Consider the following 16,908-nt stretch of genomic DNA (forward strand, 5'->3'; position numbering starts at 1 on the left):
CAAAATGTCATTCAGACAAACTATTCAAATTTTCAAACACATCGTGCAATACGATCCAAAGATCGTTTAGTATGATCTATTTGCTTTCTCTCTATTCGTACAGGACGATTCTTAGGATGATTGAAAATCGTCTCTGTCAATCGTCTTATACTGTTATGATCATACATTACAATTAGTTGATTTCAAGTCAATCATGCAGTATGATATGAATATTGTATAGTACGATTAGTTCAAAAATCATAATTTTGTTTGGTATGATCTTTGGGACGACCAAATTTTGTCTATACCAATCTTACAGTATGATTATGATTGTACAGTAAGATATGTTATCATTAATTAAATCATGATTTGATTTACTAATCACAGGAGCTAATTTAAAAAAGATTTCAAATTTATGTACAGTACAAATCAAATTGTACAGTACGATTAATTTAAAATTCAAATTTTTGGAATCTTATTTAGTTTATTCGGTGGCTAGGGTTTTCATATTGTAACGAATCGTACAGTACGATCTAGATCATAGAGTACGATTAGTTCACAGAACTAATTATTCAAAATCATGAGGATGAAAATAAAGATGAAAGGGGAATAGACAATGGCTTTAGGTATTCCGAGGAAGAAGAAGATAAAACAAGGATTTGACGAATTTTGGCGTAGAAGGCGAGAACACAAAAATTTGATAATTTGGGGGTGAACTGAGGAGGGTTTAGACTTTGGGGAGATTTTTTAATTTAATTTTATTTCGTCTTTAATTTTATTATTAATAAATAAGAAAATTATATATTTAAATTAATCAATATAATTAAAATATAAATAGGCTAATTTTAAGAAAAAAAATGTATATGATTCATAATTAGTCTTAAATTATGATTGATATTAAATTATGATCAAGTAAAACATAAATTATTTGCAAATGTTTATTTACATGAACACCCTTAATACATATAACTTTGTGACATAAAAAATGCCAACTTATTTCTTCCTATAATAACGACCACCTTAAAATTAAAAAAAAAAATAATTAATTACCAGTTGGGCATTATTGTTATATTCTACAGATTCTGACATTTTTTTAAGATTAGAGAGTGCATGAATTTTATGCTGAATATTTATTTTCATAATAGTAAAACATTTTAATATAAATACTTTTAAAATATAGATTCGAAACCAAGATAATCATTTCTTTGATGGGTAACTCAGTAATTTCATTGCCCTGCTTAGCTCCCAATATTGTGTTACGGCCTGTTGGCCCACGAAAATAATTTCTCCCAATAATTGGCCGTAATCTGTAAAAATAAAATAAAATAAAATAAAAGAAGAAAATAAAATAAAAGAAGAGAATTACTTGCTCTTCTCAGATAAATTTATACAAATAATTATCTGAGCTTATCTTTTAAGATAATCCAATGGAAATGATAAGAGTTTGTGCTTTTTTATATAAAAATAATTTTCACTAGCCTATCTTATCAGATATTGATGTGATATTAACTTTTTATATTTAAATCCATATCATATAATTTTATCTATTTTTATATTTAATTTTGTTATTTTAATATTAATTTATATACATTTTTTTTAAAGTTAATATTAATGTTATTTTTATAATTTAATTGTTTAAATATTATATAAATAAATTTTAAATTTTAAATATAAAATATATTAATTCATAAAAGTTATGTGGCATAAATGTAAATCCCCTTAATAAATCCACTACTTGTCTTTTTCTCTAGCAAGCAATCGAAATCCACCCAAAGTTCTCATCTATCGGTGCTCTCCTATCCAAAATCATGCCTTGCGTTTCTCAGTAGCTCCGTGTCCATTTGAAGAGAGACTGAATCATACGGAAACGCTTCTTAAAGTCTTCTTCGATCGAGTGCCTATAAAGAAAACGAAGGCCGCTTCTGTTTATTTTTGCTTTCTTTTTCTTAGTTTCTGTTTCACGTTTAGGTTTCCCTGCTCGGTTTCTTTATATATTATTAAGGTCTTTGAATCTGTGATAGTTTCTTGTTTTTTCTGCTTGAAGTTTCAATTTTGAGTCATAAAATTTGTTTTTTTTACACTGATTTAATGTTTCTGGGATGCTTCATGTTTTCAGGATCATATTTAGTTACTGGTATTCAATATTAGCTTCCGGCTTTACCCACTCAATTTCTTTGCTTCTGGTAAGAGCTTTGAAGCTGTGATGATTTATTGTATATCCTGCTTCTAGTTCCAATTTTTTATCATAAAGCACTATTTTTTGTACTGATTATACGATGTTGGGTTGCTTCCTGTTTGCAGGTTCATTTTTTGTTGCTGGTTTTCTATTAGCTTCTTGTTTTCCCTGCTCAATTTCTTGATCATCTGGCAAGGTCTCTGAAGCTGTCATAATTATTTTTTATCCCTGCTTCGAGTTCCAATTTCAATCATCAAAACTGTTTTTTTTTTTTTTCTTACACTGATTAAATGTTGTTGTTATGCTTCATGTTAGCAGGTTGATCCTTTGTTACGGGTATTATATGTTAGCTTCTGAATTTTAGTGAAAGATTACATTTTGAAGTGCTAATAATGACAATTGCAAGTGTATCTCCGGAGGGGAGGAGCAAGGGAAAGGGTAAGGATGTTCTTGAAGAGAATGCTCCCTTGTTGCCAAGCTCGCTGAAAGGGGATGGAGAGTTTGATGAATTCAATGGAGCTTCATTTCCTGGTGCTGTGTTTAATCTTTCGACTTCGATTGTGGGAGCTGGAATCATGTCACTTCCAGCCACCATGAAAGTGTTGGGTTTGGTACCTGGGATGGTTATGATCGTCTTGTTTGCTTTCCTAGCTGAGGCTTCAATAGAGTTGCTGATCAGGTTCAGTCGAGTTGGGAAATCAGTCTCTTATGGTGGGGTTATGGGTGATTCTTTTGGGAACGTTGGGAGGATGCTGCTTCAGATTTGTGTGGTTGTAAATAATGTTGGTGTGATGATTGTCTATATGATTATAATCGGTATGGAATCTTATTTTCATTGCTTTGCTTTGATTATGCACCTCTAATACGAGTACTCATGTTTGCCTGGCGTTTTTCATTTAAGGGAAGTATTAGATTATCTGGAAGAATTGTAAGCTAATTTAGATTTATATCTGTTCTCTTGGAAATTCTTTGATTCAAGCAGATGATTTCATTTGAAGTTCTTTGTTGGCTATTTTTCATTTTTTCATGTCTCAGAAAAAAAAAAGCATCTATATATTGAAGATAAGGTGATTTAAACTAGACTTAGGAAGTTTGGACATGTATAGGGCCGCAAATGAACCTAATTGAGCTAAGCATGAGCTTGCTTAAGCTTGGGCTTGTTCGCTAAAACCTTATTTGAGCTGATTCAATTATTTGTAGTATTGTTCAAACTTGTTTCGTTTAAACTTGTGATTGTTTTAGCTTGGTTTGAGCTTGAATTATTAGATAATCAAACGAGCTTTGTTGAGAGCACTATCAAGCATTTTATTAGTTAGTTGAACAAACCTTATTGACCTATTAATGAGTAGCCTATTATTTTTAAAAGTGAGATTTTAATTGAATGAACTACTAGATAAATAAGTATTTTACAACAACAACAACATCAAGCCTTTGTCCCACTACGTGGGGTTGGCTACATGAATCCTTTTATGAATAATAACAAACTAAATAAGTATCTTGTATTTATTAACAAGAACAAACTAATATAGAAAAAAATAATACTCTCACATAATCGTATATTAAATAAACTTATAATTGAGTTTTAAATGAGCATCTTATTGAGTTTTAATTGAGCTTCACAATGAGCTTGTTTATGAGCTTCAAATGATATTGTTCACCAAGCTGTTCAAGCATGTTTATTTATCAATCAAGTATTTATAAAATATTCAAGTTTATTTGATTAATTAATTAAATAATTAGGAGCAAACTCTAATCAAATCAAGTCATTTGTAGATTGTTGAGCATATTCATTCATTTGTAGTCCTAGACATGTACAACGAAATGTAGAAAATGCACATTTTAGATGAGTTAACAAAGAGGGCTAGAAAATAAAATGGTAAACCTTAGATTGATTGATACTAGTTGTTCAAAATGGTTCATGAAGAATAAATTTACCATCTCAGACAAAACTCTACAAAAACAGATAGAAAATGAGGATTCAAGATGCAAAGCTTATATAGTTTTGATAAGGCTAATGATGATGATGATAATGATAATTGTATGCTTGTTTGCTTGAGATATTACTTGTTCTACTTTAATTATACTTAGTTCTATGAGTGCGGTGGCTTAGACCCAACAGTCTAAACGAACCATTACTTATATGTATTCATAGCTAGGAGGGGCCTGTAAACTTGAAGCTATTGGAAAAGCATCACTCTATATTTGCAATCACTCTATATTTGATAATATATTTGTATGTAGATTTGCCATTCGTGCTGATTCTACTAACATCTATTGATCTTCAAAAATTATTCTCCATGTTTATTTCACGCTAGTGCCTTTTAACATTTTCTCACGCTGATATCATTGATTTATCTTATTTCTTTATCTTAGAATACTCTTATGATAAAAACTATTGCGTTTATCATATTTTTTTCCTTTTCTCCAACAAGTTCACCCACCTATGTAATTATTTCTTGATTGACATATTCTGCTTTTTTCTAGCTAGTATTTTTATTTTCCTTGATGTTTTTCATTGTATCTCTTTAGAATTTATTACATTTTTGTCCATGTATGCATTATGAACACTGTTTTAACAATTCTATGTGCTCTTTTTATGAAAAGGTGATGTGCTTTCGGGTACTTCTTCCAGTGGTGTTCATCATTCAGGCGTCTTGGAAGGTTGGTTTGGGGAGCATTGGTGGACTGGGCGTTTCTTTGTTCTTCTTGTAACAACTCTTGTAGTATTTGCTCCTTTAGCAAGCTTCAAGCGTGTAGGTAAGTCTTCTCCTGCTTTTTGTTGAGTGCAATATTTTCCTTACATGTTTCTTATTCTTGTAGCACTGCAATTTTTTAAAATTTTTTTTAATGTTAATGAAGAGATTTTTGTTCTTTTTTCTTGCAGATTCTTTGAGTTACACGTCAGCATTATCTGTTGCTCTTGCTGTAGTTTTTGTTGTGATTACAGCTGGGATTGCCATTGTCAAATTGCTAAATGGAAGCATACCAATGCCAAAATTGTTTCCTGTGATACCGAATCTGGAATCTATTTGGAACCTCTTCACCGCTGTTCCGGTTCTTGTAACAGCTTTTATTTGCCATTTCAATGGTATGATTTATCTTGTTTGATTTATGATAATAATAAACATGATAAAAAGATGATTAATTTTGAGCTAAATTTTTTGCATAAAAAATATTTTAATATATTTTTAGTTCTTTACAACATTATGCATTGCTTAAGCCAGTACTTAGATCCCTTTGAAGAAGAGAAATAAATAAAGTGCTCATGAAAGAGGTTAAGGATCTGAATGATGGAGATGATTTGAGAGCCATGTGTGTGGAAGAGGAAAAGGTTTTGAGCTTGGAGAAGTGACTTTAGGATGTCAATTTTTTTGAAGGATTTTATTACAATGAAGAAGTAAAGATCAATCAGCTTATAGATTTTATTAATTGAATTTGTATCTGTCCAAATTTAAAGAAATGTGATTGTATGCAAGTAATATGGTGCACTTTCACTTAAATTTGTTTTCATGATTATCTATTTTCCTTTTTTAACTACATTTTCTTAAGCACTTCTTTGTAGAAATTAACTTACAATGACCCTCTAGAAACTAATGATGCTTATGATTGATGTTATGCAGTTCATAGCATAGACAATGAACTAGAAGACTCTTCCCACATAAAACCTATTGTGAGGACATCACTGGCACTCTGCTCTACTGTTTACATAGCTACAAGCTTCTTTGGTTATCTTCTCTTTGGTGAATCAACCCTTCATGACGTGCTTGCCAACTTCGATACCAACCTCGGCATACCTTATAGTGCTGTTTTTAATGATGTCGTTCGTGTCAGCTATGCTGTACACCTCATGCTTGTATTTCCTATGATATTCCATGCTTTGAGGCTAAACTTGGATGGTCTCCTCTTTCCCAATGCAAGGCCATTATCTACTGATAATTGCAGATTCACAGTGATTTCAGTAGCACTACTCTCTGTCATATTTTTAGCTGCAAACTTCATTCCAAGCATCTGGGATGCCTTCCAATTCACTGGCGCTACTGCTGCAGTTTGCATTGGATTCATCTTTCCGGCTGCTATGACAATTAGGTGAGTTATAATTGCTTACATTGTCCATTACAATTTGCTTGGATGCTGCATTATGGAAGTAGGTGGAAATGATTTTGCATTGCCATATCAGCAGTAGTCACTGGATTTAGTAAGAACTGTGAATTATCAGGCTGGAGTCGAATCTTCTGTCAATGCTTGTTGAATTTAGTGTTTATGGGATTCAATGTTATTTAGATAGCATTATCATCTAGATAGCAATATTATCTAGAAATTGCAATGTTTTGTTCAATGAAATTGAGGCAAGATAGACAGCCAGAATTTTCCCATTAAATGTAAATCTTTGATTAATCTTTTTTTTTTTTTTGTAAGCTATAAGAATATTTTGGAGATATTGTATTAATATAAAGATTTTGAAGTGATCATTTGTTGACTTTAAGAAATCTTATGAGATAATTTTTTAAATTTAAAATATCTTATAATAGCCCATGAGATTTTAAAATAAGTTGCATATTTTAAAAAAAAAAATTATCACCACTATAACTAGAATCTTAGAAGGAATGGTTCAACATTCCACAATCATAAGAAAAATAGATAGATGAGGCTGTGAAAGGGGTGAGAGGTTTCCAATCAAGATTATTATGTAGTAAACCAAAATTTTATTATCTATTTGAATTTAATAATATTTTTTTATTATTTCTTTCTTTTTCCAGGGATCCCCATGGCATCGCAACATTGAGGGACAAGCTTCTATCTGTTATAATGATTGTGCTTGCTGTGCTATCAAATGGAATTGCCATTTACAGTGATGCTTATTCTCTCTTCAACACTGCCAAGGCCTAAATTCAAGGTTGATCTCTTCTGTCCTCCTTTGGTTCAAGTGAGCAGTTGTTATGGTTAGTATGAACGAATAGGACTCCTGCTTTTGGCTTCCTTTGTTCAGATTTGTGCAATAATAAACTATCAAGTCTCAACATTTTAGTTGGGGTTTATTTTATGGTTATGTGTATTTCAATATTGGAAGTGATTAAGTGCTGCTGTAAGTATTAGATACTGTTTGTGTTTTTCCAAATAATGTTGAGAGGTTCGAGGATGTTGTAGTATTTTTTATTAACAAGGATATTTGTTTGATTTCACCAAATTCTCTCTCTCTCTCTCTCTCTCTCTCTATATATATATATATATAGGCTGCAAATCAACCAAGGCAAGCATGTTGATGTTTAAGATCATTTATTATTAGGTTCTTTAAGCTCAATTAAAATTTTTCTATTTATGTTAAAGCTTAATCATTTAAAATGATAGACGTTCATATTTAGTTTGCGTTCTTATTTTTGAGCTTTAAACAACCTTCATCAAGTTATTAACAAGCTATACTTTCTAATACTAATTTTCGATAAAATAAGAACTATTGTAGATTTATTTCTTTGTAAAATCTTGTTATTATACTAAACGACAAGAATGTAAATTAGAACTAATTATTGATTGAAATTAATTAATAGAAAAAAAGTACAGTATTAATTCTTAGTAAATTTACAGATGCAGCATGCTCAGATTAACTTAAATTAACATATGATAGGTATCAGAGTATTCTTTATATTAATATGCTTATCTTTGATGATAATGTTGATGAAGAGATCTTAGAAAAAAAAAAAGAGGTGTATTAAATTCCAAATCAAATCATTTGCAAGCATTTAATAACAAAAGGTGCATAGAGTCCATGAAACTATTATTAATGGAAGACCTGAGAAGAGGGTAGATGTACCCAACTCTTATTTCTAAGCATTTTTAATCTGGACAATATATCAGTTTAATAGATATTTATAATTTAATTTAATTAATATATGCTATAATTATGTAATTTTAAATTCTATTAATCAAATATTATTAAATTAATTAATTATATGGCTTCTTGATGATAGCTTATTGTGGGATCCGAAAATTCACGCCTCGGCCTCTCTGCTGACTCTTTTCTTTTTCTTCGGATCGTTGAGGAGAGTTTTAACATTTAAGTTCCGAGGCAAATTTTTAGAAGACAGATTGGATTTTAAGTAAGACACTACCCAGATATTTTACCCTCATTTTGCGAGGACTTTTTGATATGAGTTCTGATTTTCTATAGGCACAAACCCCTATAGTTAAATACCACTCCCGGTAATGAGAGAGAACTTTCGATTAAGGCTAGCCATCAAACAGATACATAGTATCCAGTGTATAGTAGCAGTAGAGTTTTGGTATTTGAAATTTAATATTTAAAATTGGAAATTCACCACCTTGCACTTAAAGAAGATTATGATGATGAACCCAATCAATATCTCATGGTTTCGTCATCTCGGGTTATCATGGTCTCTAGTCTACTTAGTCAGAGGATGTAGTTGACCCAATCAAATAGAATGATCATTTGTCGATAGCCATGGGTTACTTCGTCCACGGGTATCTTGTAGGGTAGTGGTGTCATTTGGCAGCGAAATCACCTGATTCAGATGGTCTCAATCATAACTATTTATCTGTGGTGCCATTTAGCAGTGAAACCATTGGTGTGGTGTCATTTGGTGTCTAAACCACTAGTTAGAGGATATGTGCCACGTCCTTCTAATAAGAGACGAATTGAAAATGAATACTAATGATATTATCGACCAAACATTAGCTCTTTGTGAGCTGAAATGATTTTTAATTTGTCCACCCCGGCAAATTATTGCGGAGGATGGATGGATATTTTGCTTTAAATATTTGGGTGTTTTATTTCAATTTAAATAACTTAGATTTTTTGTGATTTTTTATTTTTGTATTTTCATGAGAATTTGTGAGGCATTTTTATGTTCGTGGTCTCTTTTGGTTGAGATTTTTTGTAAATACGACCATCATCAAGGTATTTATGGGAAACTTTATCTAATTGGTTGAACCTTGTCAACTATGTCTACTCGTCCATTGAGGATAGATTTCGGTGTTAACTTTATGCCTTCATTAGTGATTTTTTTTAATAATTAACCTTAAAGACCTAATATGAATGTATAAAATAATTATAGGGGTCGATGCTGCGATCGTATATTTTTTTTGATGGTTCGAACCGTATCAACTCATATTTATTCTCATAGAAGGATCAGGCTCAAACGTAAGTTCACCTCTTGACCCACGCAACATCCTCATATGTCACGTGCGTGCATTATGCTTGTCGGGGCCCATGCAGGTATATACTTTCACATGCATTTTTGTGTAATATGCTTGCATAGCAGTTATAAATATGCATTGTAATAGGTGTATATAACATATTTGCATGCATATATGAATGTGTCAACACTCTTTAATGCATGAAGGGGTATTTTAAAATGCTTGACGCTGCTCAGATATGTGAAGGTTCATCATTTTAGTGTATGTAGCATTTTTTTCAAAAATTTATAGACACCTTCTGTCTGCTTATATGGGTGTTGCAGATTTGGTGGTGTGACGCTATATTACGTGTCATTTGTCGCTTTATGCAGGTGGATCATCGTGCATTAACGAGTCTCCTACAAGCTTGCAGATGTTTGTATTCGTCATAATGTTTATGTACTTTCTTATGAGTTGCTTGTAATGTGCATGAAGGTTCTCTCGCAATAGCTCGTAGGTACTTTTATTTGTTGTAGCCCCCCATTTGTTGTGATTTCCTTTCTTATGCTTCATGTTATTATTTTTGGGTGAGCTAATGTATTCATTTTTAGTATTTTGATGTTTACTACTAGTTGAGTCGCATTCCTAAAAATCCCTTCGTTTGTGATGGCTGGTGAACTGATACATTCTCATGTATGTTGTTCATCGTCACCTGCAGGTGGGTTATTGTGCATATCACAAGTGTCCATACTCAAGCTGTCACATCTACTACAAAGATTTTGTGGGTATTTGCAGTTCACTTGTTTATGACAAAATTCCTACGGTAGTTCGTAGGAGTTTATATTTGTTGCAAATACTTGATTTTTGCTCGTGGATATAATGTCATATGCATATATATGTTTATAGGGGATCTCATCATATTTGCGGTATATCTACCACTATTATCCCATCGATATACTTTATGAGTCTTCTGCTCGTCGATGTTTATATCTACTATAGCTCTTCTTTACTTTCTCGTAGATTGCATGTTATGTGTATTTGTATTAACATAGGGTCCATCACACTTGTAGCATATCTATCATCATTGCTTGCAGGTGGGTTGCCACCTTCTTCTGCATTGATTGCAGGGATGACGTAGCATTCACTGCATGTTGTTTGTATTTGTTTATATGTAGAGTTATTATTTACAAGATGGTTGGTGTCATGTCAACATCTCTTGCAACTTCTTTGTACATGTCCGTGGGGAAATCGCTACACTTGTGGCATGCTAAAAGTTGTTATTCATAGGTGACTCGATGTATTGGTTTGCAAGTTAATTGAGGTTCATTGTGGATAGGTTGCATTCATTCCACATATACTTCTTTTAGCAAGCTAGTGTATTCATCAAGAGTCCTTTTGTCAGTGCTCATCAAGTTCTTTTCACAAACCTGCAAGTTGACTGTTATGAACATTAGAAGTTTTATGTTATTTGTGTAGGAGATTGAGGAATTTTCCTTGTCCACCACAAGACTTTGTAGTTTCTCATTGATGTTTTGTGTTTCAATCAATATGGTAACTTCTAGATATTCATTGGGAATTTTACTTTGTTTGATTGTAAGCATGTCGTTACATTTTTCACATGATCCTTCCTTGTGAGTAGCTCGCATTTGATGTTCTTTGTCTATCACAAACTCTTGTGTATTTGCTTGTATTTAACTTTCTCAAATTATTATTTTGATTTAAATATTTAGATATAGTTCCCTGTTGTGCAAGTTCAGTTCCCTGTAATTCATTTAAGTCCCCTGTAATTTGTCTCAAGTTATGTGCATTTTTAGTCTGTTTATTTCTCTAAAAATTTTGCCATGCCAATTTCAAATGAATAATTATGATTTAATATCAATAAAAAATTAAAGAAGAAAATTCATCAAGTTAAAGAAGTAAAGTTAATGGAGTTTGTGATGTAATGGCTTTATTTGATTTCATTTTCACTTTATATTTTTTAATCTAGATTTTTAGATCTTACAAATGATCTTTGTCAAGTATTACAATGTAAGTCACAAGAAATCTTAAATTCAATGTATGGGGGTCATTAACCAAACATCTTCTTTAAAAATTAAGAGAGAGAGAGAGAGAGAGAGAGAGAGATAGAGAAAGAAAGGATGATTCTTTACTCTAAATTATAAAGTTATTTTTTGAAAAGTGAGATGTAAGTTTTCCACATATGAATGTTCTTCTCTTGAAGGTCAAAGATGCTCTTATCATGTAAAGGACATATACCATTACTATGAAGCATCATTATAAAGTTGATATTTTCATAGTCAATTTAAATACACAATTGTGATAAATGATTAGCTTCAGAAACATATCGTAGAGCTATTGATTCTTAATTAAATCTTAGATCCTCAAGATGTATACTAATTATTTAAAATTGATTATATTTATAACTCTACATTTTTTAACTAGAGTAACTGAACATGTATTTTCAGTAAAGAAGATTATCAAGTCAATCTATTGATAATCTAATTTGGAAAATAGTTTTCTTTTTAATTTCTTTTATAGCATACATTAAGAAGGACACTACATTGAGTTTTGAGGTAGAATCAATTATTGATGATTGTGATGTAATGAAGAATTAGTGTTAGACGCAATTTAAGATGCCTAATCCTAATCTTAAGATTAAAAGAAGTATTATTTTTGCTTTGCAGGTTCTTCTTATTTACAATTTATTTATTACATTTTTTTGTTGTTACTTTTAATTTCAATTTATTTTAGATTTATAGTTTCATTACTATGGACTTTTAAAATTCGCACCCCGGCCTCTTTGCAGCCACTTTCTTTCTTTTTAGGTCATCAAGGAGAGTTTTAATGAATAGGTTATGAGGCAAATTTTCATATTGGAATTTGAATAAGACATCACCCAGATATTTCGCCCTCATTTTGCAAGGACTTCATGATCTGAGTACAGGTTTCCTATAGGCGCAAGCCCCTATAGTTAATTACCCCTCACGATAATAAGAGAGAACTTTTGATCAAGGCTAGTCATCTCCTTTTAATTCATAGGGTTCCAATCATGATCATAAATTAATAGTGCCATTTGACAACAAAACCACCCGGTCAGATGGTCTCGGTCATAATCATTTATATGCAGTGTCATTTGGCAATGAAACCACCGACTAAAGGATATGTGTCACATTCTTACTGGCCAAAGATGGATTGAGAATGAATCCTAATGATATTCCTGACCGGACATTTGCTCTTAATGAGATGAAGTGATTTTCAGATTTGTCCACCTCGGCAAACTATTACGAAGAGCGGATGTGTATTTTTGCTTTAAGTATCTTAGTGATTTATTTTAATTTTAGATATATAAGAATTTGGGAGGCATTTTCAAACTTTTGGGGCCCTCCAATTGAGATTTTATGTCAATACAACCATCGTCGGGGTACTTATGGGCAATTTCAGTTTGTTGGTCAAACCTTGTCGATTCTATCTACTTGACAACATATGATAATGTTCATTATTGGCTTTATGCCTCTGCTAGTGAATTTTCTTTATTATAGACTTTGAAGGCTTAATATAAATGTATAAAATAAATATCATGGTCGATGTCACAACTATATATTTGCATGATGGTTTGAACTGTGTCAACTCCTACACATTCACATAGAAGGATCGAGCTCAAACTTAAATTCTTTTCTTAACCCACGTAGCATCCTCAAACGACACGTGTATGCATAAAACACACTCATCAAGGCCCATGCGGGTAATCTTTTTAATGCATGAGGGGTATTTTGAAATATTTAATTATAATTAATTAAACAAGTGGTTATTTTTGAAAGATCGTGCAAGATCTCATTTTAGTATCAACAAACGCCTTATGTTGTCTTGTACATGAGTTATATATTTGGTGGCATTATTTAGCAATGCATTTTCATACAACATTTACAGATTATTGCCAGCAATAGCATTAAGGAATAAAGTATGGCGAACATCTATTCCTATTTGCATAGATGATGTTTTAGCGATCTCAAGCTTCTCCTGTAACACTTCAGGCTCTTGTTTTGCAACTCAAACATATTTAACACATGGCCTATAGACTCGATTGCAGGATTTTCCATGTTACATTTATAGGAAGTTTCGATGAAATCACATAAGTGGAAAGTTAGTTGGTTGAAAAGCTTTGGGGACTTTTGCATGGCTCAAATCCTTCCACTTTTTGGGCCAATAAAACACCTATGGATACATGAGTGATCTCATAATTTTCTTAATGAATAGGGTGTTCATCTTTTAAGCATGCTATGATCTGGCCTATATTCAGAACTCATTTACCATTCAAAATAGTCATGAGGTATTACATTGTTCTGATGCAGGCTCTATCTTCATTCGTTGCAGCAATGACATGGGACACATTTTTCTTCCATTAATAAGTTACAAGCATACCATTCAGCCTTGCGAACTTCTCCATAATTGCCTTCTCATCATTAGAGAACTCATATTCACAAATTATCTAATCATCACTTAGACTAGATTAGGATATATTTCTTCTCTATTCAAATAATATAGCATTTCTCTAGAAGCCTCGGTATGTCTGAAGAGGCGATAGGATCAGACATCTTTTAACTTATCATTCTTTGAATATATAGAATAATTCAACCTTGCATGTTTAGTGCCACAGTTAGGACTTTCTTCTGGTAAACTATCAGTGGACCTCCTCCTTACACCAAGTTGTCTTCTTTATGCCAGTTGTCACTATCAGAACCTCTAAGGTTACCAATAAGTGGAGCTTCAGTAAAACTAAAAGTGGCTCTCTAGCCTCCTTAGAACGACTAATTATTAACACAAGGTTTCAAAAATCATTAGCTTTGATATTACTTTCAGTCCTTAAATAAAGATTATCTGATGGAACTTTTGAGTAACTTAGGGGCTTTAATAGAATTCATTATTATACAACAGAGTTCCTTTGTATTCCTTTATATTTCTTGATTGTCTTTCATTTCGCCCATTGAGGCTCTAAATCATCTCCCATCCTCAATTTATAAAATTTCATTAAAGTCATAGCCAAGCATAACCCTTTCTTGTGCATGCATTTACCTTTATCTACTCATTTTTTAGAATCATTCATATATAAAATGAAAATAGATGAAGAAAGAGATCACTAAGCTTAAAATCTTAAATTCTAATAATTTTTTGTTTTGAAGGACTCACCCATTGAAACTAAGAGAAGATATAAAAAAGAAACAACTATGAACAATTCATACTAAAAAATACTCTTCAAGGCTAATCTAATTTTGTTGCTATATTTAAAGGGGTGTAATTTATAACATAATATTATAAAATAATTATACAAATCTTAAGCAAATTTACAAGTTCTCTCTTCATTAAGATCAGTATTCTACTACAATACTACATATTGTCATTAGGGCACTAAGCAATTGATGCACGACAAATGACCAATGAAGCTTTTCAATTCTTTATTAATTATACGTTTTCTTAACAACCAATTTCCTTTCTTTCAACTAAAGATATCAAAAACATAAAATGAAATATATATACATATGTATATATTTGAATAGGAATTTCATAATTATTGAATTTCCATTAAAAGTAATATTATATATGAGACAGAAAAGCTGCACTAATCTTAATGCAAATCTAACGATATCAATGGAGTATTTGGCTAATAAACATCCGCTATAACTCGGCGAAAATGAGGAGCAAAACTTGTTTGGGACAATTTTAAACCACTTATTTTTCTTAGCTTTCAAGAGATTGTTGTTCTAAAAAATAATTTTATAAAGCAATAATAAAATCATCCCAAACAAAACATAAATAAGAACTTCAGTAGCAAGAAAAATGAAGCCAAAACACCACTTTTTACATTAGCAACAACATCTTTCTTTTACTGCTGATAAATCCTTTTCAGTGATGATAAGGATATCTATAACATATTACAGACTAAACAGGCAGGAAATCAAAGCAATTCTAATTCTACATCCAGCTTTCCTGTAAATACAATTGACAAATGCCACAAACATTCAATACGCATTTCAAGCCTCCATAAATTTTTGCAATTGAATCAGGCCTGCTGAAGGGGATCAAATGCTAAATTCTGGTTTCCAAATATACAACCTCTGAACCAGCAGGCAGGTTGCTTAGATTCAGCTGCAGCATTTCGAAATGCCTGTCAATTCTTCAAAACTGATTCCAAAGCCGAGTCATTTCGTTCTTTATGTACACGAGTTTTTGATGCGGAGCGAAATTATTATCGGATCGGTGCGAGGAATCTGCGTTGCTAATGCGCATGTCGAATGAATCTGTTGGATCATAAAGAATTCGATTTGGGGTTGAAGACAGGTCAGTTGAAGAAGTATGTTGAATCCAGAACATCTTTAATGTTGAAATCTCCTCGCTCTGGCAATGGTGGGAAGCTCAAAGAAGGAAATGAAAGCTGAAAGCTAGCCAGCAACTGCACAAACATTAGCCAATGATATGTGAGTTTTTTCTAACATAATTATTTTTCCAAGCTACAGCTTTTGGATATGATATTTGTTATAAAGGGATCCCACTGAGCGAGAATTTTCAAGGTCATAATCAGTTGAAATGATTGGTTGTGAAAAGATTGGTGCTTGGCAGATGGTATCATCAAGAGGGCAGTTTTGGACCTGAGGTTAAGTTGCTTACAATCTCCCCATTATATGAGAATTGAGAACTCATTAGATTGATCTTCCTTAAATAAAAGGTTTATCAAGTATTATATACCAAGGACCCACTCAATCATAAGAATCCATCATGGGATTCATTCACCCTCGAATTTAGCTCCACCATTGTAGAATAAACAAAAGGACATGAGAGGTACAAACAAGATGAACCACTTGATTCCAACCAGATTATGAAATATAACATCACTTGTTTGGAAGTATGAATTAAAGGGAGATTGAATTTAAGCTAGGTACAGTCACAATCAAACATATTGTTAACCCAAAAGCTTAAATCTATGGGTGAGGTCTAGCCAAATGATATTTCAACGTCAATATATTTTTCAACTACCAGATTAGGGGAAAAAACCTAAAACTTTAATAGTAAGCCTATATAACAACCCTCTCTAGACCCTGCATTATCAGCAGCTCCATGGACAATTGGACATTAGATAGCCATCAAATGGATCGTCACGCACAAATAAATATAACAATGACAAAAGATGTTGGAGTCAAAAATGTAATATCGTTCATCCCACTGATATAATGAATATTTTAAAATTGGACCAGACCGATCAGTCTGACCAGTTCAACTGTGAATAGGTCATAAGGTTGGTTTGGTCCAACCTGAAAATCGGTCAGGGTGTCAATTTTTGACACGACTGAAACCCGATCAGGAGCCGACCCAGAAAAATCCGGGTTCAGGTCGACCCGTTTGTGAAAAGGGTCGGGTTCAGGTTCAGATTTCTGACCCATATGAAGAACGGGTAGTGTTCGGGTTGACCAAAAAACTCGTGGGTCGACCCAAAAACTTGTGGGTCGACCCAAAAACCTGCGGGTCGACTCGGCTAACCAGAATATCACGCAACCTAACCTGGTTCTACGAGCTTTCTACAAGCTCCTGCCTAGCCGCGGCTGCCGCGCTCAGGTCAACCATTGTTGCGCGCACCT

At 32.5% G+C, this 16,908-nt stretch overlaps 1 protein-coding gene across 3 annotated transcripts; it reads left to right on the forward strand.

Moving 5' to 3' along the window:
- The first annotated feature begins 1,745 nt into the window (after positions 1-1,745).
- Positions 1,746-7,340, forward strand: LOC110109284 (amino acid transporter AVT6A). Of its 3 annotated transcripts, none has more exons than XM_020840269.2 (8): positions 1,746-1,981; positions 2,096-2,162; positions 2,281-2,351; positions 2,474-2,971; positions 4,760-4,912; positions 5,040-5,243; positions 5,776-6,241; positions 6,913-7,340. In XM_020840269.2, the coding sequence occupies exons 4-8, from the start codon at positions 2,548-2,550 to the stop codon at positions 7,040-7,042; spliced, it is 1,377 nt and encodes a 458-aa protein (XP_020695928.1). In that variant the 5' UTR covers positions 1,746-1,981; positions 2,096-2,162; positions 2,281-2,351; positions 2,474-2,547; the 3' UTR covers positions 7,043-7,340. The 3 variants fall into 3 exon arrangements, with proteins under 3 accessions (XP_020695928.1, XP_020695930.1, XP_020695929.1); XM_020840270.2 differs by having other exon boundaries at positions 1,749-1,903; XM_020840271.2 differs by having other exon boundaries at positions 1,746-2,162; positions 2,471-2,971.
- Positions 7,341-16,908: the final 9,568 nt, after the last annotated feature.

The sequence above is a fragment of the Dendrobium catenatum genome, unplaced genomic scaffold (assembly GCF_001605985.2).
Source record: "Dendrobium catenatum unplaced genomic scaffold, ASM160598v2 original_scaffold_98264, whole genome shotgun sequence".
Lineage (NCBI taxonomy): Eukaryota > Viridiplantae > Streptophyta > Magnoliopsida > Asparagales > Orchidaceae > Dendrobium > Dendrobium catenatum.

Coding starts and splice junctions, on each gene's coding strand:
- LOC110109284 (XM_020840271.2), top strand. CDS start 2,548: ATGACAATTGCAAGTGTATCTCCGGAGGGGAGGAGCAAGGGAAAGGGT. Junction 4,913..5,039: donor AGCAAGCTTCAAGCGTGTAG/GTAAGTCTTCTC, acceptor TTTTTCTTGCAG/ATTCTTTGAGTTACACGTCA. Junction 5,244..5,775: donor TTTTATTTGCCATTTCAATG/GTATGATTTATC, acceptor GATGTTATGCAG/TTCATAGCATAGACAATGAA.